We start from the raw sequence: 21747 nt of genomic DNA, 5'->3' as shown, positions 1-21747 counted from the left end.
CCAGAGCAGGAGTCCCTGGCTTGTGTATCTAAACAGCCAGGACACAACATCCACGGTCAATCCTGACCGACAGAGGCCTCTATTAACACAACAACTTATCAACACCTTGAACCTAATGTGTTAACCGCAAAAAAGCACAAATGACCGCCACACTAACGTTAAAAACAAAATCTCAAAGAAATTACACCTAAAGTAAATAAGTTTAGCCACTTTCTCTAAACAGACAGTTCAACACCACAAAGAAAAAAAGCTTACCTTGTACTTCAGGAACACTAACCAGACTTGCTCAAATTTTTTCTTGTGCTCCTGTTGATGAGAAGATGGATATTTTTAAAGCATTGTGCACACGTTTGGGATGTGCTGAATAAACATAATGAAACAACAGTGTGGGAACATTAGATGAAGGGGAAGACACTGTTCCTGAATCACTGAGTCTGGGCCTTCAGGCTCCTGTACTTCCTCCCTGATGGTAACAATGAAAAGGGGGCATGATCTGGGTGATGCAGGTCCTTAATGATAGACGCTTTCCTCCAATTACTTTAAAATTATGCCCCCTCGTATTACAAACAAGAGAAAATCTGCAGATGCTAGAAATCCAAGCAACGCACACAAAATACTGGAGGAATTCAACAGGTCAGAACTGTACATTTTTCCACAGATGCTACCTGGCCTGCTGAGTTCCTCCAGCATTTTATGTGTTGCCCCCCTCATATTAGCCATTTCTGTGGTTGTACTAATCTAGGAATTATGACCATGGGATTTTGGGAAGGAGCCCTCCTATTAAATAGCATCCCAGGCATTATAGTAGAGTACTGCCCATATTAAACTTCATATCAGGGATTATGGTCAGGTGCCCTTCCCACTTGTCTTGGGAAATCATCCTAGGCCTTATGGTTATGGAGAAAAAGCAGGAGAATGGGGTTGAGAAGGAACAATGCTCTGCTGGGGGAGAAGCTGACAGCGATGCAGGTGGATGCTTTCCTGGTGTCATGGATTCTTGATTACCTGACTGGCAGACCACAGTACGTGTGCTTGCAACACTGTGTGTCCGACAGAGTGATCAGCAGCACTGGGGTTCCACAGGGGACTGTCTTGTCTCCCTTTCTCTTCACCATTTACACCTTGGACTTCAACTACTGCACAGAGTCTTGTCATCTTCAGAAGTTTTCGGATGACTCTGCCATAGTTGGATGCATCAGCAAGGGAGATGAGGTTGAGTACAGGGCTACGGTAGGAAACTTTGTCACATGGTGTGAGCAGAATTATCTGCAGCTTAATGTGAAAAAGACTAAGGAGCTGGTGTAGACCCGAGGAGAGCTGAGGTACCGGTGACCCCTGTTTCCATCCAGGGGGTCAGTGTGGACATGGTGGAGGATTACAAATACCTGGGGATACGTTTGACAATAAACTGGACTGGTCAAAGAACACTGAGGCTGTCTATAAGAAGGGTCAGAGCCGTCTCTATTTCCTGAGGAGACTGAGGTCCTTTAACATCTGCCGGACGATGCTGAGGATGTTCTACGAGTCTGTGGTGGCCAGTGCTATCATGTTTGCTGTTGTGTGCTGGGGCAGCAGGCTGAGGGTAGCAGACACCAACAGAATCAACAAACTCATTCGTAAGGCCAGTGATGTTGTGGGGATGAAACTGGACTCTCTGACGGTGGTGTCTGAAAAGAGGATGCTGTCTTAAGTTGCATGCCATCTTGGACAATGTCTCCCATCCACTACATAATGTACTGGGTGGGCACAGGAGTACATTCAGCCAGAGACTCATTCCACCGAGATGCAGCACAGAGCGTCATAGGAAGTCATTCCTGCCTGTGGCCATCAAACTTTACAACTCCTCCCTTGGAGGGTCAGACACCCTGAGCCAAAAGGCTGGTCCTGGACTTATTTCATAATTTACTGGCATAATTTACATATTACTACTTAACTATTTATGGTTTTATTACTATTTATTATTTATGGTGCAACTGTAACGAAAACCAATTTCCCCCGGGATCAATAAAGTATGACTATGACTATAATAAATAAGCCATGATCAAATGGCAGAGCAAATTTGATGGGCCAATTGGCCAATTTCTGCTCCTAGGTCTTACGGTCTTTGGTTCAGGGGCTGCAGTAGCGCTGGGACGTCGGTTTGGAGGTTATGGTAGTGCCGGGACGTTGGTTCGGTGGTTACAGTGGTGCCGAAACCTCAGTTTGATGGTTACGGTAGTGCTGGGACCTCGGTTCGGAGGTTATGGTGGCGCTGGGACCTCAGTTCGGTGGTTACGGTGGCGCTAGGACCACGGTTCGGAGGTTATGGTGAGTACAGTCACTACCCAACAGAAATGTGGGTAGCGGATTCCCACAACTCGTAGGTTTGCGAATTGTGTCTGAAATTCCCGTAAAGGTTAAAGGTTTATTTTTTCAAACAGTACCTCGAGCTTCGCTGCTTTGTATCGCTCGTGCTGCCCTACAAATAGAAAGAATTCCGTGTTAGACAGAAGAGATTCTGCAGATGCCAGAAATCTGGAGCAACACGCACGAAACGCTGGAGAAACTCAGCAGGTCAGGCGGCATCATTAGAATTTACAGACATCAAGCACCTAGAGCACAACAGTCTGATACCCGTGTTGGAATCCACTGGTTTTTATAAATACTTTTAAAATCGATATTAGATGCATTAATGTAAAACTAATGTTGTAGTTTGATCATAACATTCTTTCTAAAAAAAAAACAAGTCATGTATTGTGGTTTGTCCCCACTTAACTGGCAGAAAGTGGTTTCGCTGTTAGCCGTACCTTTTATTTTTCATTGGCTAAAGTGTAAGCACATTACCCACGTGATGTAATTGTGCAATTGGTTTGTTCTTATCTAAGGAATTTTCTCTTTGCTAGATGATAAAGGTGATATTTTCAGAGCAGCCACCTTCTCTCTTTTTAACTACACCTTCTTTGCTTTCCATCATTCTGCTTCTCAGCTCTTCACTTAGCTTGCTTAGTACTTAGATGTTTGTTTGAACTTTAAAATAAACAATTGTTAAGAATTAAAACTTGGCATTCTTGCCTCTCGGAAGAAGGGGAAGATGACAGAGATCCAACACCTATTATTACAGAGAAATAAACATCAGTTTATTTTCTCCGATGTAACCTCCCTGGCACCAATAATTAGACCCTGTTTAAGCACCCCACAACCCCAAGAATAGAGGGTACAAACCCTTCAGCCCAAATGAGTCAATGTCTCAGCCCAACACAGAACTGAGTCCACAACCTATGGACTCCACAACTCATGTCCTTGATATTTTTTGTTTATTATTATCATCGTTTTTACTAATTTTTTTGTATTTGCACAGTTTGTCTTTTGCACATTGGTTGTATGTCCTTATTTGTTGTGTGTGGTCTTTCATTGATTCTATTGTGCTCCTTTGTATTTACTGTGAATACCCACAGCAAAGTGAATCTCAGGGTTGTATGTGGTGACACACATGTACTTTGATAATACATTTACTTTGAACTTTGAGCTGATTCCTAAAATTAGGTAAGTTATAAATGGACACACTTGTTAGCTTTCCCCTATATCCGGGTAAAAGTGAGAAAGCCAATATTTAATTAGTTACTGCCTGTTTCGCTGCTGGCGCTTAGGGCCGCAATGAAGGCCCCCCTCTCTCTCTGTCCTTGGCCATCTTCTCTGCTGTGCCCCAGGTCTGGCTCAGGGTCCTCATTTCTGCCTCTGCAGAACGGTGCCAAGTTGTCTTCAGTCTCCAGCGTTTCCTCCACTTTTCAGGGATCTAACAAAGTGTTGTCTTGATGAAGGACTTGGCCTTCTTCTCATCATGTGCCCTATCCATCTCCAACGTTTCCTCATGATGGTTGTGGCCATGTCCTCTTGGTGACACTGAAGGAGTAGGGTGTGGTTGGAGATCTTTCTTGGTCAGAAAGTACGGAGGATCTTCCGGAGACTCATGGTGTGGAATGATGACAGCTTGGCGAGGTCATTCTCTGTCAATATTAAATGCCCACCTCCTAATTGCCTAAAGTGATAGTGCTGAGCAACACACACACTCACTGCTGGAGGCACTCAGCAATGAGGGCAGCATCCGTGGAGAGAAATGAACAGATGCTGCCGGACGCACTGAGCTCCTCCAGCATTTTGCAGGTGATTCCCTCATCCCCCAGCCTTTGTAACCCACCCTTGGTAACGTACTCACCTTTCTGCTTCACCAGGAAACTTGTGAGTTCCTTCTCCTCGGTTGGCATGTAGATTGAAGACAGAAGGCTGAACACGTTCTGTTGGTAAACAGGAAGCACAGCCTACACAAGGAGGAGAGTAAAATGATTATTTAGAGATAGAGCACGGAACAGGCCCACCCGGACCAACAAGACTTGCCGCCCAGCAACCCACCAATTTAACCCTAGCCCGATCAGAGGACAATCTACAATGACAAATTAACCTACCAACTGGTATGCCTTCAGGCTGCAAGACAAACTGGAGCATAGAACATAGAATAGTACAGCACATTACAGGCCCTTCAGTCCACAATGTTGTGCCGACTCTCAAACCCTGCCTCCCATATAAACCCCCACCTTAAATTCCTCCATATACCTGTCTAGTAGACTCTTAAACTTCACTAGTGTATCTCCACCACTGACTCAGGCAGTGTATTCCTCGCACCAACCACTCTCTGAGTAAAAAACCTTCCTCTAATATCCCCCTTGAACTTCTCACCCCTTACCTTAAAGCCATGTCCTCTTGTATTGAGCAGTGGTGCCCTGGGGAAGAGGCGCTGGCTATCCACTCTATCTATTCCTCTTATTATCTTGTACAGCTCTATCATGCCTCCTCTCATCCTCCTTCTCGCCAAAGAGTAAAGCCCTAGCTCCCTTAATCTCTGATCATAATGCATACTCTCTAAACCAGGCAGCATCCTGGTAAATCTCCTCTGTACCCTTTCCAATGCTTCCACATCCTTCCTATAGTGAGGCGACCAGAACTGGACACAGTACTCCAAGTGTGGCCTCATCAGAGTTTTATAGAGCCGCATCATTACCTCACGACTCTTAAACTCTATCCCTCGACTTATGAAAGCTAACACCCCATAAGCTTTCTTAACTACCCTATCCACCTGTGAGGCAACTTTCAGGGATCTGTGGACATGGACCCCGAGATCCCTCTGCTCCTCCACACTAGCAAGTATCCTGCCATTTACTTTGTACTCTGCCTTGGAGTTTGTCCTTCCAAAGTGTACCACCTCATACTTCTCCGGGTTGAACTCCATCTGCCACTTCTCAGCCCACTTCTGCATCCTATCAATGTCTCTCTGCAATCTTTGACAATCCTCTACACTATCTACAACACCACCAACCTTTGTGTCGTCTGCAAACTTGCCAACCCACCCTTCTACCCCACAACCAGGTCGTTAATAAAAATCACGAAAAGTAGAGGTCCCAGAACCGATCCTTGTGGGACACCACTAGTCCAACCCTCCAATCTGAATGTACTCCCTCCACCACGACCCTCTGCCTTCTGCAGGCAAGCCAATTCTGAATCCACCTGGCCAAACCTCCCTGGATCCCATGCCTTCTGACTTTCTGAATAAGCCTACCGTGTGGAACCTTGTCAAATGCCTTACTAAAATCCATGTAAGATCACATCCACTGCACTACCCTCTTCTATATGTCTGGTCACCTCCTCAAAGAATTCTATCAGGCTTGTTAGACACGATCTGCCCTTCACAAAGCCATGCTGACTGTCCCTGATCAGACCATGATTCTCTAAATGCCCACAGATCCTATCTCTAAGAATCTTTTCCAACAGCTTTCCCACCATAGACCTAAGGCTCACTGGTCTATAATTACCCGGCCTATCCCTGCTACCCAAAGGAAACCCACATGCCACATACTCACGGGAAGGTTGTACAAACTCCTTACAGACGACGCCACCCGAACTGTAATAGTGTTGTGGTAACCGCTACGCCCCCCCCCGTGGTCAACACGCAATGAACGGTCAATGGGTAGCAAATTGGAACAGAGCGAGGTGCGCAGTGTGAAAACTTGGCAACATTCTCAACATGCTCGAGGTAGATAAAGGTAACTTTTATTTCTCACAAGCACATTGAAACATCAAAACATACAGTGAAATGTACCATTTACATCAAAAATGACTCCCAGTCAAGATAGCACCAGTGAATGCTACCTCAGGCGACATCTTCCAGATGGTTCAGGAAACTGTTTCTTTTACTTCTCTTCTTCCTTTTCAATGTGGTTCTACTACAGTTTGACGGTGTGTTTTCGGACTGATTAAGCAATCTGGCGCTTAATGTGAAGACTGAAACATTGAGACGACCGCGGGAGGCAAGTGACTATTCAGACACTCAATCACTGCTCCCGAGAGAAGGTCACTGTGTTTGAATGATCTCTCCCTCAACGCTGTCAAGGAATGGTACCAAAGTTCTGGATCTGTGGTTTCTGGTTTGAACTGTAGCTCGATTGGACTCCTTCAATTGTGTGTTTTTGCTCGTTCTTTCTTGTTGCTATGTGCATGATCTTTTGATTTTTTTTCTGCGCTTGGGGTAGGGGGGGGCTTGATGTTTTTTGTTGATGGGTTCCAAACTTTTCTTTGTTTCGCGACTGTCTGGAGAAGGTGAATCTCAGAGTTGCATATTCCATACATACTTTGATAATCAATGCTCTTTGAATCTTTGACCAATACGGTCCGAGGATGTGCTGGGGGCAAACGACAAGTGTCACAGTGCTTCCGGTGCCAATATAGCACGCCAGCAAGTCAGGCTACATCTACCTGTCTGCCTGTTAAATCGCTGACATTTCGGGCAGCAACGAAGCTCCTCCATCTCCATCAGTGTTCAAAGCTTCCTTCATCATGTCAGTAGCTTTCACGGGTGACCCTGCCAAGAGCCAAAGCATAAAGCCCCGACTCCAGTCGACAAACTCTCCATGTCACTGCGGCACGCAAGCCTCCAAACCATGACGAGGTTGTGGCCCTCTCAGAGGAGGCTACATCTGGACAGGGTCATAAACAGGAAGGGAGAAGCAGCCAGAGTAAGAAGCTGGGGGAGAAGTAAGGGGAGCGGTACAAGCTTTGCAGGTGATGGGGGACGGCAAGAAGTGGGAAGCTGGGAGGGGATAGGTGGAAGAAGTTAAGGCTCTGAATTGGAAAACTTACCCACTTGGCCTTGCGAATGACCTTTGGTATGTTATCAGCAGTGGTGGCCAGAGTGTAGTAGCGGACATCAGCGTGCTTCAGGTAGGTCTGATAACAGGAGATCAGCGACGATGCATCTCTTTCCACTGAAAGCAAGTGCTTCACAAGGGACTGGAAGGTACAAAAGAGTCACAGAAGTTGCAGGCAAAATCTGAAAATCGAATTGACTGAATCATAGCTTACCAGTGTCCAACACCTTTAATTTCTATAGTGCCTGCTACATAAGACCAGAAGATATAGGGGTAGAGTTAGGCCATTCGGTCCATCAAATCTGCTCCACATATCATGGCTGATTTATTATCCCTCTCATCACCTTTCTCTTGCCTTCTCCCCATAACATTTGACACCCTGATTAATCAAGAACCTAGCAACCTCTGCTTTAAATATACCCAATGATTGGCCTCCACAGCTGTCTGTGGCTATGTATTCCACAGATTCGCCACCCTCTGGCTAAAGAAATTGCTCCTCATCTCTGTTCTGAATGGATGTCCTGCTCTGAGGTTGTGTCCTCTGGTCCTAGGCTCTTCCACTATTGGAAACATCCTCTCCACGTCCACTCTATCTAATTCAATATTCGGTAGTTTCCATAAGACACAGGTGCAGAACGTGGCCATTCAGCCTAGATATGCTGGCTGATTTATTATCCTTCTCAGTCCCCATTCAATGAGACCCTCGTTCATTCTTCTACACTCTCAGCAAGTTACATGGCAAGATATCCCTTAGCGCTTCATAAAGGCAAGGGAGACAACTGTCCCCACTCACTGCCAAGACTAATACAGCTCTGACCGAACACAGAACATCACAACACAGCACAGGCCCTTCAGCCCACAATGCTGACATCTTAACCTAATCTAATATCAACCTAACCCTTCCCTCCTACATTGCCCTCCATTTCTCTGTCATATTTGTGTTTACCTCATTTGTTTATTATGTGCTATGTTGTATGACGTGGGCGACCATGGTCTTATCGATGACCATGATTGTTCTTGGCAAATTTTTCAACAGAAGTAGACAGTGTCTTTACAAGACGGGTGACCCCAGCCGTTATCGATATTCTTCAGATTGTCTGCCTGGTGTCAGTGGTCGCATAACCAGAACTTGTGATCTGCACCAGCTGCTCAAACGACCATCCACCACCTGCTCCCATGGCTTCACGTGATCCTGATCGGTGGGGGTGGAAGTGGGGGGGGGGGACACCTTGCCCAAGGGTGACCTGCAGGATGGCGGAGGGAGGGTGCACCTTACACCTCCTTTGGTAGAGATGCATCTCCACCCCGACATGCTACGGTGGTGGGGTGCCTAACTAAGTCTCTAAAATGTCCCTAATGTATGCACCTCTGCCACCATCCCTGGCAGGGCACTGCACGCACCCATGACTCTTTCCCATAAAAAACTTACCAATACATACTCCACCTCCATACTTTCCTTCAAACACCCTAACATTACGCCTGCCCATATCAGTCATTTCTGCCCTGGGAAAGTGTCTCTGGTTGATGCCTCTTATCATCTTGCACACCTCCAAGACACCTCTTACCCTCCTTCCCTCCACAGAGCACATTCTTAGCTCACTCAACCTATCCTCGTAAGATGTGCTCTCTAATGCAGGCAGCATCCTGGTTTCATTTTTGCAAGAACTTCCATTGATGTGGCATTTTAATGCAGCAATTTCACAAAGCCTTTATAAGCAAGTTCTAAGAAAATTTTATTATCTGAGTACATTACGTGTCACCATATACAAGCCTGAGTTCCATGTTTCTGTAGGCATTCTCAGTAAATCTACAGGACAGTGACTATAAAGATCAATGAAAGATCAACCAGAGTGCAGAAGACAACAAACTGTGCAAATGTAAATATAAGTAAATAGCAACAAATAATGAGAACATGAGATAACGAGTTAAAGAGTCCTTAAAGTGAGATCATTGCTTGTAGGAACATCTCAACGGATGGGTGGGTGTAGTTATCCCCTTTTGTTCAAGAGCCTGATGGTTGAGGGGTAGTAACTGTCCCTGAACCTGGTGGTGTGAGTCCTGAAGCTCCTATACCTTCCACCTGATGGTAGGAGCGAGAAGAGAGCATGGCCTGGGTGGTTGCATCTCTGGTGGTGGATTGCTTTCCTACAACAGTATTTCATGTACAAGTGCTCACTGATTAGGAGGGCTTTACCAGTGATGTACTGGGCCGAATCCACTACCTTCTGTAGGATTTTCTGTTCAAAGGCATTGGTGTTCCCATACCAGGCCATGATGCCTCCAGTCAGTCCCACTCTTCACTACGTATCTATAGAAGTTTGTCAAAGTTTTTGACAACATGATATACCTCTGAGGTTTCACTCAAAGAGATGGGGCATCCAGTAGAAAGGGGAGACAGAAGCTTCCGGAGGAAACTGAGGAGGTTCAGGCTTGAGAAGTTGAAGGCAGAGCCACCTTGAGTGGGGCAGTGGACATCGGAGTGTACAGCAGGCCACAGCTGGAGGAGTGCAGGTAGAGGGCTGAGAGCTGGAGACAGACAGAGGAGGCCTGATTAGCTTTGACACACAGAGTTCAAAAGTCAGGAGGTTATATTGTAATTTTGTAAAACTCTGGTTAGGCCACATCTGGACTTTGTCCAACAGTTCTGGTTGTCCCACTAAAGGATGGACGTCGAGGCTTTGGTGGGGATGCAGAAGAGGTTTACCAAGATGCTGCCTGATTTAGAGAGCATGTGCTATCATGAGAGTGTGGATAAACTTGGGTTGTTTGCTTTGGAGCACCGGAGGCTGAGGAGAGATCTGATTGAGGTTTACAAGATTATGAGAGGCATAGAGAGAGTAGACAGATAGTATCTGTTTCCCAGGGGTGAAATGTCTGATACCAGAGGACATGCATTGAAGGTGACCAGGGGTAGGTTCGAGGGGGATGTGAAGGGTAAGTTTTTTTTTACTCAGAGTGTCCTAGGTGGCTGGTGTGGTGGAAGAGGCAAATCCATTACAGGCTTTTAAGAGATGTTTGGATAGGCACATGGATGTGAGGAAGATGGAGGGATACAAGACCATAAGACCATAAGACAAAGGAGCAGAAGTCAGCCATTCGGCCCATTGAGTCTGCTCCGCCATTTTATCATGAGCTGATCCATTCTCCCATTTAGTCCCACTCTCCTGCCTTCTCACCATAACCTTTGATGCCCTGGCTACTCAGATACCTATCAATCTCTGCCTTAAATACACCCAATGACTTGGCCTCCACTGCCACCTGTGGCAACAAATTCCATAGATTCACCACCCTCTGGAAAAAAAAATTTCTTCGCATTTCTGTTCTGAATGGGCGCCCTTCAATCCTTAAGTCATGCCCTCTCGTACAAGACTCCTCCATCATGGAAAACAACTTTGCCACATCCACCCTGTCCATGCCTTTCAACATTGGAAATGTTTCTATGAGGTCCCCCCTCATTCTTCTAAACTCCAAGGAGTACAGTCCAAAGCGGACAAACGTTCGTCATATGTTAACCCTCTCATTCCCGGAATCATTCTAGTGAATCTTTTCTGTACCCTCTCCAACGTCAGCACATCCTTTCTTAAATAAGGAGACCAAAACTGCCCACAGTACTCCAAGTGAGGTCTCACCAGCACCTTATAGAGCCTCAACATCACATCCCTGTTCCTATACTGTATTCCTCTAGAAATGAATGCCAACATTGCATTCGCCTTCTTCACCACCGACTCAACCTGGAGGTTAAGCTTAAGTGTATCCTGCACGAGGACTCCCAAGTCCCGTTGCATCGCAGAACTTTGAATTCTCTCCCCATTTAAATAATAGTCTGCCCATTTATTTCTTCCGCCAAAGTGCATAACCATACACTTTCCAACATTGTATTTCATTTGCCACTTCTTTGCCCATTCTTCCAATCTATCCAAGTCTCTCTGCAGACTCTCTGTTTCCTCAGCACTACCAGCCCCTCCACCTATCTTCGTATCATCAGCAAACTTAGCCACAAAGCCATCTATTCCATAATCCAAATCGTTGATGTACAACGTAAAAAGAAGCGGCCCCAACACAGACCCCTGCGGAACACCACTGGAAACCGGCAGCCAACCAGAATAGGATCCCTTTATTGCCACTCTCTGTTTCCTGCCAATCAGCCAAAGCTCTATCCACGTATGTAACTTTCCCGTAATATCATGGGCTCTTATCTTGTTAAGTAGCCTCATGTGTGGCACCTTGTCAAAGGCCTTCTGAAAATCCAAATATACAACATCCACTGCATCTCCCTTGTCTAGCCTACTTGTAATTTCCTCAAAAAATTGTAATAGGTTTGTCAGGCAGGATTTTTCTTTAAGGAAACCATGCTGAGTTCTGCCTATCTTGTCATACGCCTCCAGGTACTCCGTAACCTCATCTTTGACAATCGACTCCAACAACTTCCCAACCACCGATGTCAAGCTAACAGGTCTATAATTTCCTTTTTGCTTCCTTGCCCCCTTCTTAAATAGCGGAGTGACATTTGCAAGCTTCTAGTCCTCCGCAACCATGCCAGAATCTATCAACTTTTGAAAGATCATCGCTAATGCCTCTGCAATCTCCACAGCTACTTCCTACAGAACACAAGGGTGCATTTCATCTGGTCCGGGAGATTTATCTACCGTTAGACTATTCAGCTTCCTGGGTACTTCCTCTGTCGTAATTGTGACTGCGCACACTTCTCTTCCCTGCCACCCTTCAGTGTCCGGTATACTGCTGATGTCTTCCTCAGTGAAGACTGATGCAAAATACTCATTCAGTTCCTCCGCCATCTCCTTATCTCCCATTACAATTTCTCCAACATCATTTTCTATCGGTCACCTGTCATCGGTCTACTCTCACCTGTCTTTTACTCTTTATATACTTGAAAAAGCTTTTAGTATCCTCTTTGATATTATTTGCTAGCTTCCTTTCATAGTTCATCTTTTCCCTCTTAATGACCTTCTTAGTTTGCTCTTGTGAGCTTTTAAAAACTTCCCAATCCTCTGTCAAAGGAATTTTATTCGTTTGTCTTTGCTAACTATTCAATTACATTGTTGATGCAATGCCTTCAATTACATAATTGTGCATTCTGTGCAATTTTACATATTTTCTGTCTAATCTCCCTTTTCAAGGTCAGCTACTGCACCTGTATTACCAATTGTGAAACTGATTCCATGGGGAACCCACTAGACATTGAACTGTAAAGTAAAATAAAGTTCTTTTAAACTTCTCTCTCATAATGGATTCATATGCAATGGTTTTGGGTAAATCTCATAAATGGGCATGGTGTAGGTAGGAGGGATTAGTGTTTGGGTGTTTTTGACTTGCTTTTTAGCTGGTTCAGCAACAACATTGTGAGACAAATAGTTTGTACCTGTGCTGTACTGTTCTACGTTCAATGAATAAGGACAAGCATCTCAAAAGTCACTGCCTGGACAGATTGACGTGTAGTGTCATACATCCTCAGTGTGCTGCTTTTTACTAGAATACGTGAACAAGCATGACGCCCGAGACGAAATGCAATTCGTCAATTCTGTAACCTCAACCTCTCCTCACTCGTAAATTTAGGTCAGGTCTCTCAGAACAAGAAAACCAAAAACAACAAGGTTTAACCCTGGAAGCCTCCACCCTGATTACCCCAACCACCGAAGCCATCCAGCACACAGCTCAACGGCAAACACCAATTTCTAGGTTTAAAGCTTCCACCCACAGCTGTGCAATGGACTGAACATATATCTTTCTTTTTAGAAACTTCAGCATCAATTGCTTAAAAAGGTACTGCCGGACGTTTGAGCCTCCGTCACATCGAGTCAGCACTATGGGGGCCTCATCCAAATCCCAACATACTCCATCAACGGGACAAAGGAGATGGTTATTGACTTCAGGAGAACTCACAGCCCTCTTTACATCAACAGCACAGCAGTTTCAAACTCCTGGGAGTGCACATCACACACAATATCTCATGGTCCCAGAAGACATCCTACTTTAAGGGTGCTGAAGAGCTCTGGACTTTGCACGGCCATACTAACGTCATTCTATAGATATGCAGTGGAGAGCATCTTGACAAGCTGTATCACTGCATGGTACAGGACCTGTACTGTGGCAGATAGGAAGGCTCCACAATAGGAAGTCAAAACTGCCCCATGCATCACCAGTACCAGCCTACCCACCATAAAGGACATACAGCACCATGCGCAAGTCTACCCACCATAAAGGACATACAGCACCATGCGCAAGTCTGAGGCACCCTAGATATATTTTTTTTCTGGGTTCAGATTTGTATGGCCTCCACAGTGCCCCGATTTCAATATCAACAAGGCTATTTGAGGGTACCTGGAGAGACAGAAGCAAGCAAGACAGTCAAAGTCTTGTGAAGAACTGTAGCAAGTTCTCCAAGATGACTGGAACAACCTACCAGCAGATTTTCTTATAAAGCTGCACGACAGTGTATGCAAGAGAATTGAGACAGTTTTACAGGCAAAGGGTGGTCACACCAAATTTTGATTTGATTTAGTACTTTTACTGTTTGACATCTATTTTTATTTTTTATATATTTAGAAATTTTTCATTTCATTATTTTTAAAAGCATCTTCACTTTACAGATTTTTTAACAGGTGCCTAAGACTTCTGCACAGTATTGTATTATAGAAAGGGGCCAGAAAAGAGCCAGCAATGTCATGAAGTATCCACCCACCCTGCTCCTGGACTGTTAGTCCCACTCCCATCACAGAGGAGGCTACATAGTATCCACACCAGGACCACCAGACTCAAAGTCAGTTACTCTCCCCAAACAGCAAGGCTGATCAACATCTCCACCCACCAACTCCACCACAACTTTATTATTTCCCATTCAGTCACCTTATTTATTTATTGAGTTACATCTTGGAATAGGCTCTTCCGGCCCTTCGAGACACACCTCCCAGCAAACCCCGATTTAACCTTAGCCTAACCACAAGACAATTTACAATGACCAATTAGCCTACCAACCGGTATGTCTTCGGACTGTGGGAGGAAACCAGAGCACCTGGAGCAAACCCACGTGGTCACGGGGAGAACGTACAGGCACCAGCGGGAATTGAATCTGGGTTGCTGGTACTGCAAATCACCGTGTTAACCACACTACCGTGCCACCTAGTCTACGTACAGCCTAGTGTCACTTTAGGGTCATACAATCTATTTCTGCATATAAGCTATCTTTACGTATTTATTGTGTTGTTTTATCATTTGTTCTTGGAATCTTGTGTTTAATTTTGTGTTTCATTCTTTACACTTGGGTACTGGAAATGACATTAAACAATTTTGAATCTGAACACTCCCACTGACCCTGTAAACATCAGCACATGCCTGGTAACCCTCAGAAAACTCTGGTGCAATCTTTAAATCCGTCCTGTAAATAGTCACACTGGCTGGTGCGCTTTGAAAATATTAACACTGTGAACTTCTGTCAAAACTGACACACTCCCAGGATCAGCTGTGAATATTGAATACACTCCTGAATAATTCCCACAGAATAACGGCATGATCAATAACAAAGAAGAGAGAACCTGCAGTTGCTGGAAATCCAGAGCAACACACACAAAATGCTGGGGGAACTCAGCAGGCCAGGCAGCACCTATGGAAAAGAGTACAGTCGACATTTCAGGCCGAAGCCCTTCATCAGGACTGATCTTAGCCCAAAACATCGACTGTTTTGCATAGATGCTGCCAGGCCTGCTGAGTTCCTCCAGCACTGTGTGCGGCACTTTCAATAATTTCTATTTATAAAGCGACAAGGACGGTGGGCTCCAGCTCTTCAGAACTTGCCGAGCGGCCTGCGTTTCAGGATCTCCTGCAGTCGCTTGGAAGACGTGCGTCTTCAGGGTCTGGACCTGTGGTCCGCCCGACTCCTCACCGAGTGAAGATTCGCGGGAGATCGGAAACTTGAAACAGCAGGTGCGGCTGTCGGAGGCATCTGCACTTGATCAGTCCCTCTCAGAGAGAGTCTGCTGATTCTCAAGTCAGGAGAACTCAAAATAAGTGACGCTGCAGACCGTAACATTGAAACAGCGAGAGAGAAGGTCATTAGCTCACTGGTGGCAGGAGCGATACCTCTCCCTCTCTCCTTCGTTAGTAAGAGAGACGGCCTGTTGAGATGTCAAGGTGTCGGGATGGAGGGCAGTTTTTGATGGTCTATAGATCACGGTCTCGTGTTGCTGATCCTTTCTGCGCCTTGTGGTGCATCGGGTGGCAACCTCGCCGTTTCCTTAGCATTTGCCTGTTTTTGATGAGGCCCAGTTTGCTAGCTCGATGCTCAACTCACCGCCGATGGAAAGTGTGCAAGGAGCCAGACAATTTCGAACTGGGAACCACTCAGCTCGAGGTCCACTACACCGCCAGTCGGCACAGTGGTCTTTGGTGGCTTGTTATTGCTTCGTGGTGGGGAGAGGGGCAAGGTTTCACGCTTGTACTGTTGTTTGTGTATGGGGGGGAGGAGGGGGGCTTTCTGGTTCCACTATTTTTCTGTCATTCATTCTCTGGTTTTATTTTCTTCTGTTTCGTGGATGTCCATGAAGAGTAAGAATTTCAGATTGTATACATTCTCTGATGTTAAACTGAACCATTGAACACGAGGGTAATAATTTCCCACAGCGCGTCAGAGAGAGGCTGTTGAAGAAAACGTGAACCTGGGCCAGAAAAGGGAAGGGTGATATAGTCAGGTTTAAGCCAGTGTGTAACGGAATGAGAGAAAAGTGAAGAGACGGAGTAGTTTAGAGGAGGAATTTCAGATCAAAGGCAATGAAAGGCACTACTATAAACACAAGCAATTCTGCAGATGCTGGAAATCCAGAGTAACACACACAAAATGCTGGAGGAATTCGGCAAGAAAGGCAGCATCTGTGGAAGGAAATGTGAAGAAGGGTCTCGGCTCAAAATGTTGACCGTTTGTTCATTTCTAGAGATGCTGCCTGACCCGTTGAGTTCTTCTGGCATTTTGTGTGTGATCTATTGAAAGGAACAAACAGTCAAGGTCCTGGGCTGAGATATTTCAAAGACACACTGCCACAGTTGGAAGGATTAAAAATGGAGGGGGGAGGATATGTGATTAAGTGGGCAGAATTAGGGTGCAGAAATCCTGGTGGTTTACAACACTGAGAAATGTAAACGGGTACGGAAGGGCGGGAAAACCATAACATCGCACTGCTGATGAAGGATGGGAAATGGGGAGGTGAACAACACCACAGAGGTACATCACGGGGCCACTGTGAGAACTGTCTTTGCCATCATCCCCGTGATCTGAGGCAATTTATTTATTTAGAGATACAGATACGGCTGTCTAGCAACTCACCGATTTGACCCTATCCCAATCACAGGACAACTTACAATGACCAATTAACCTACTAACCAGAACGTTTTAAGGAGAAAACCAGAGCACCCAGGGAAAATTCATGCAGTCACACAGGAGAATGTACAAATTACTTAAAGATGGCGCAGGAACTGAACTCCAAACTCCGGAATGAAATTGATTCCAGGATTATAAGTCTTGTCATATGAGGAGTGTTTGATGGCTCTGGGCCTCCACCCACTAGAATTCAGGAGAATGAGAAGGGTGGGGAGGGGGGAATCTCATTGAAACCTATTGAATGTTGAAAGACCTTGACAGAGTGGATGTGGAGAGAATGTTTCCTATGATGGGGGAGTCTAAGACCAGAGGACACAGCCTCAGAATAGGTGGGCATTCTTTTAGAACAGAGATGAGGAGGAATTTATTTAACCAGAGAGTGGTGAATCTGTGGAATTCGTCACACAGGCGGCTGCAGAGGTCGGGTCATAGGGTATATTTAAGGCAGAGGTTGATAGATTCTTGACTAGTCAGGGCACGAAGGGATACGGGGAGAAGCAGAAGATTGGGGCTCAGAAGGAAATTGGATCAGCCATGATGAAATGGCAGAGCAGACTCGGGCCACAAATGGCCCAATTCTGCTCCAATATCCTATGGTCTTAAGGAACACCCTGAGCTGTAACAGTGTTAAGACAGCCGCTACACTACCATGGTGCCCAATCACAGGGCTGACATTGGGTAGATCAACTGGACAGGAATGGGTGCAGATACTAGTGACTGCAGATGCAGGATTGTAGAACACAAAATTCTGGAAGAACTCAGCTGGCCAGACAGCATCTGAGGAGCAAGATGGACAGGCAACATTGAGTCAAGACCTCCCCACAGATTGGGAGGTGATGGGTGGACCCAGGTGAGTTGGGATGATAGGGAGGGGAGAGTGGGAATAGTGAGAGAGGCTGGGAGATGAAGGGTGGATCCAGGTAGGAGGGATGATAGGCAGATGGAGGCAGGACAGTGGAAATGTGACAGAGGCAGGGAGATGATGGATGGATCCAGGTAGGAGGGATGATAGGCAGATGGATATAGTGAGAGAGGTTGGGAGATGATGGGTGGATCCAGGTAGGAGGGATGATAGGCAGAGGGGGGAGGGAGAGTGAGAACGGTGACAGAGGCAGGGAGATGATGGGTGGATCCAGGTGGGAGGGATGATAGGCAGTTGGAGGTGTGAGAGTGGAAATAGTGAGAGAGGCTGGCAGGTGATGGGTGGATCCAGGTAGGAGGGATGATAGGCAGATGGGGGAGGGAGAGTGAGAACGGTGACAGAGGCTGGGAGGTGATGGGTGGATCCAGGTGAGGAACAAAAGGCCGATGGAGGAGGGAGAGTGGGAATGGTATCAGAGGCTGGGAGGCGATGGGTGGATCCAAGTGACAAAGAGCTGTAGATGGTGGGATCTGATCTGAGAGAAAGGTGGAGAATGGAACCAAGTGAGGGTGGTGGGGAGGGCAGATGGGAAAGAGTGGAGGGAGGGGACCCAGTGGGAGGTGATGTGTGGGTGAAGGGCAGATGGAGGGGGCAGAGGAGCTGAAAGAAAGTGGGTGTCAGAGGAACTGGATAGATCAGGAGGAGAGGGGAAAGGGGCCGAAGTGAAGGATGGATGGATGCCTGGGGTGGTCTGTGAATGACGGCTTATTGGTGTGAACTACTAGGTTAAAAATTTAAAGATTAGCTTTATTTGTCACACGTATATCAAAACGTACAGTGGAAATGTGTCACTTGCGTCAATGACCAACACAGTCCGAGGATGTATCGGGGGCAGCCCGCAAGTGTCGCCACACTTCCCGCATCAACATATCAAGCCCACAGCTGAATGTGGGAGGAAACTGGAGCGGCTGGGAAAACCCCTGCAGTACGGACAGCGGCAGGAATTCAGCCCTAATCGCTGACACTGTAAAGCGTTCTGCTAACCGCTACACTACTGCGTGTTATTTTCCCAAGAGGCTGAAGATGCACCTAACTGAAGTGTTTAAAATCATGAGAGGATTCTACCCTTCTCCCAGGGTAGAAATGTCAAACACCAGAGAACATGATGTTACGTTTCGGTGGATGGTGTGAACTGTGGGGGTGTGCCTTATTCTGATTGTTGAAAGTCGCTTCCTTTGTGATTGGTTAGTTTAGACGCAGCAGAGCTTTTCCCATTGGATAGATGCCTAGTGTTCAGTTTCAAATATCCTGGGTTTATAAAATAGCACGTGAAAGGGGCCTGCTCTCTTCTTCCTTTGTTTAAGGCAAGGACGCACATGATGATTGGGAAGGTATACTCTGCGTGGACTTTTTCACTAAGTGCTTTTGTCGAATGTATGTATGTTTGTTGAATATTCAGCTTGTAGTGTGTGTAACTTGGGGAACATGAATGTTTGGTTGAATTTTTACTGTTTGTAAATAAATGATTAATATACCTATTCAAAGTCAGTCCATTTCCTGTCCACTTGCCAGACCCACAAACCTGATTGAACATTACAGGGATGAGTTGAAAGGTGTTTCACACAGAATGCTAGGCTACCAGCGTAGTCATGGAAACAAGCAGTTCAGAGGCTTTTCAATAGAAACATTGAAATTAAAGAGATAGAGGGATATCGACGATCAGAAGTGGAAAGAGTGACCAATTTCACATTCCTGGGTATCAGTATCCCTGGGGAACTAACCTGGTCCCAACATGTCGATGCAGTTACCAAGAAGGCACGGCAGCGGCTATAATTCATTAGGAGTTTGAAGAGACTTGGTATGTCACCAAGATCAGTGGAAAATTTCTCCAGGTGTACCATGGAGAGCATTCTGACTGGCTGCATCACTGTCTGGTATGGGGGTGGGGGGCACAACTGCACGGGACTGAAGTAAACTGCAGAGAGTTGTAAACTCAGTCAGCTCCATCATGGGCACCAGTCTCTGTAGTGTCCAGGACATCTTCAAGGAGCGATGCCACAAAAAGCTGGCATCCATCACCCAGCTCATGCCCTGTTCTCACTGCTACCATCAGGAAGGAGGTACAGGAGCCTGAAGGCACACACTCAACGATTCAGGAACGGCTTCTTCCCCTCTGCCATCGGATTTCTGAATGGACACTGAACCCATGAACACCATCTCACTACTTCTTTTTAAATTCTATTTTTGTACTGCTGATTTAATTTGACTATTTATTATATACTCTAAATCATTTTTTTTGCACTATTTAGTATATATTTTATATACATACACACATATATCACACACACACATATACAGCTAGAAAGTGTGAACTCGTTGCCACAAGTGGCTGTGAAGGTCAAGTTATTGGGTGTATTTAAGGTAGAGGTTGATATATTCCTGTTTAGTCAGGGCATGAAGGGATTGGGGAGAAGGCAGGAGATTGGGGCTGAGAAAGAAATGGATCAGCCATGATGAAATGGCAGAGCAAACTCAATGGGCCAAATGGCCTAATTCTGCTCCTATATCTTATGGTCTTTTGGTCTCCTTGTACACATGATTGTTCTAACTTTTCACTCAGGAGCTAGAGTTCTAATCCCATCAAAGATGATGCAGAATTTCAGCTGAGCTAGTAATCTAGAATTTCAGAAGAAGGCAATGGCAAACCACATTTTTAAGAAAATTTGACAAGAACAATCATGGTTATGGAAAGAGTAACAGCGTGAAGGGGTATTCCTCGCGGCAATAATCCCTCACTCGGTAGACAGAAGAAAGGCCATAATCGCCCACCTCATAGCACACTGCAATCAATGATGATGATGAATCTAGAATTATAATTGTTAGTTTATGTAACAATGATCACAAAGATATTGGACTGTTATTTTAAAAGAAACCCAATCATATTGTTTGGAGAAGAAATTCTGGACTTGACCTCACACCTTATTGGCTGCCTGCACTACACTTCCTCTGTAACACTTGTTACGTACCCCGTAACTGGGTTGCCAAACCAGCAGAAATGGATCACTCAGTTGGAGTCTGGAGTACTAGAACTAAGAAAGTTTTATTAAAGAAACAAGCAACACAGTAATCGAAAGGATAATAAATGCAACAATTCAACAATGATAACCACACATGTGCACAGAATTAAGATAACAGCATCAATCAAGCTCTATCGTTGTCTAGGGGTAAATGACCAATTTCAAAATGACTCAAAGTTCAGTCCAGTTAGTAGTCCAGTTCGCAGTAATCGTTGCCATGGCGATGGACAAGGTGGGGGAAGAGAGACATAGAATAGGAACAACTGATCATTCAGAACGGCTTCACTCACAGACCAGCGAGATGGCTCACAAACAGCATTTGGGCGGGTCCTTGGTGATGTCACCTGAGGTCACCGACTGTGACCCCTCCTCCAGATGCGGTCGATCCTCTGCAGTGAACCCGGCACCCAGGCAAGGGCGGGGACACACCGGGTTCCCGCTGATCGTACCTTTCCACCCTTGTCGTTGTCTGGTACTTCTCATCCACTCGTGAGAGGCGCACCGCTTCCAGGGTCTCGTTACCTCGGGTGGCGTGTGTGTCTGTCTTAGCGAACCTGTCCCCTTTTTATCCCCCTGCTGGGGTATCGCCTGTCCATCACTTCAAACAGTTCAGGGTTCAAAGGGGGGAGCCGCTCCAGACAGCTCTCTCCCCCACGTCCCTTCATTACACATCTCCAGACGCTGCTCCATTGTTCCTTATCTCTCCTTCCCCTGAGGGCAGGTGGCAGACCAACTGCTGATGCCACTGATGCTAGCCCAGGCCAGCAAACATCTTAATTTTATGTGTATTCTCGTAACACACTTTATTCAGCATTTTCATAGAGAAGTGCAGCACAGAAACAGGCCCCTCAGCTCATCTAGTCCGTGCCAAACCACTCAAACTGCCTACTCCCATCGATCTGCACCAGGACCACAGCCCTCCAAACCCCTCCCATCCATGTACCTCTCCAAACTTGTTAAAATCAAACTCACAGGCAGGACTTGCAACTCATTCCACACTCTCACCACCCTCTGAGTGAAGTAGCTTCCCCTCGTGTCCCCCTTACACTTCTCACCTTTCACCCTTAACCCACGATCTCTGGTTGTAGTCCCACCCAACCTCAGTGGAAAAAGCCAGCTATCTAAACACCTCACAATTTTGTGTACCTCTATCAAATCTCCCCTCAATCTTCCAAGGAATAACATTATTGTTTTACCACAAATCACTGTGTAATGATCTGACCTGCATGAACAGTGTACAAAGCAAACTTT

General features: G+C 45.9%; 1 protein-coding gene across 1 annotated transcript in view; it reads right to left on the bottom strand.

Moving 5' to 3' along the window:
* The window catches only part of noc4l (nucleolar complex associated 4 homolog), a 66258-nt gene that overhangs the window by 23695 nt on the left and 20816 nt on the right, over positions 1-21747 (bottom strand). Inside the window, exons 5-8 of the mRNA XM_063074079.1 lie at positions 7165-7314; positions 4193-4295; positions 2424-2458; positions 256-306 (exon numbers count right to left, since the gene is read on the bottom strand). Coding sequence (XP_062930149.1) covers positions 256-306; positions 2424-2458; positions 4193-4295; positions 7165-7314 — 339 coding nt within the window. The remainder of the gene's footprint in view (positions 1-255; positions 307-2423; positions 2459-4192; positions 4296-7164; positions 7315-21747) is intronic.

Source organism: Mobula hypostoma, chromosome 21 (assembly GCF_963921235.1).
Source record: "Mobula hypostoma chromosome 21, sMobHyp1.1, whole genome shotgun sequence".
NCBI lineage: Eukaryota > Metazoa > Chordata > Chondrichthyes > Myliobatiformes > Myliobatidae > Mobula > Mobula hypostoma.
Note: the sequence above shows the minus strand (reverse complement) of the source record. Positions and strands in the feature narration are given on the sequence as shown.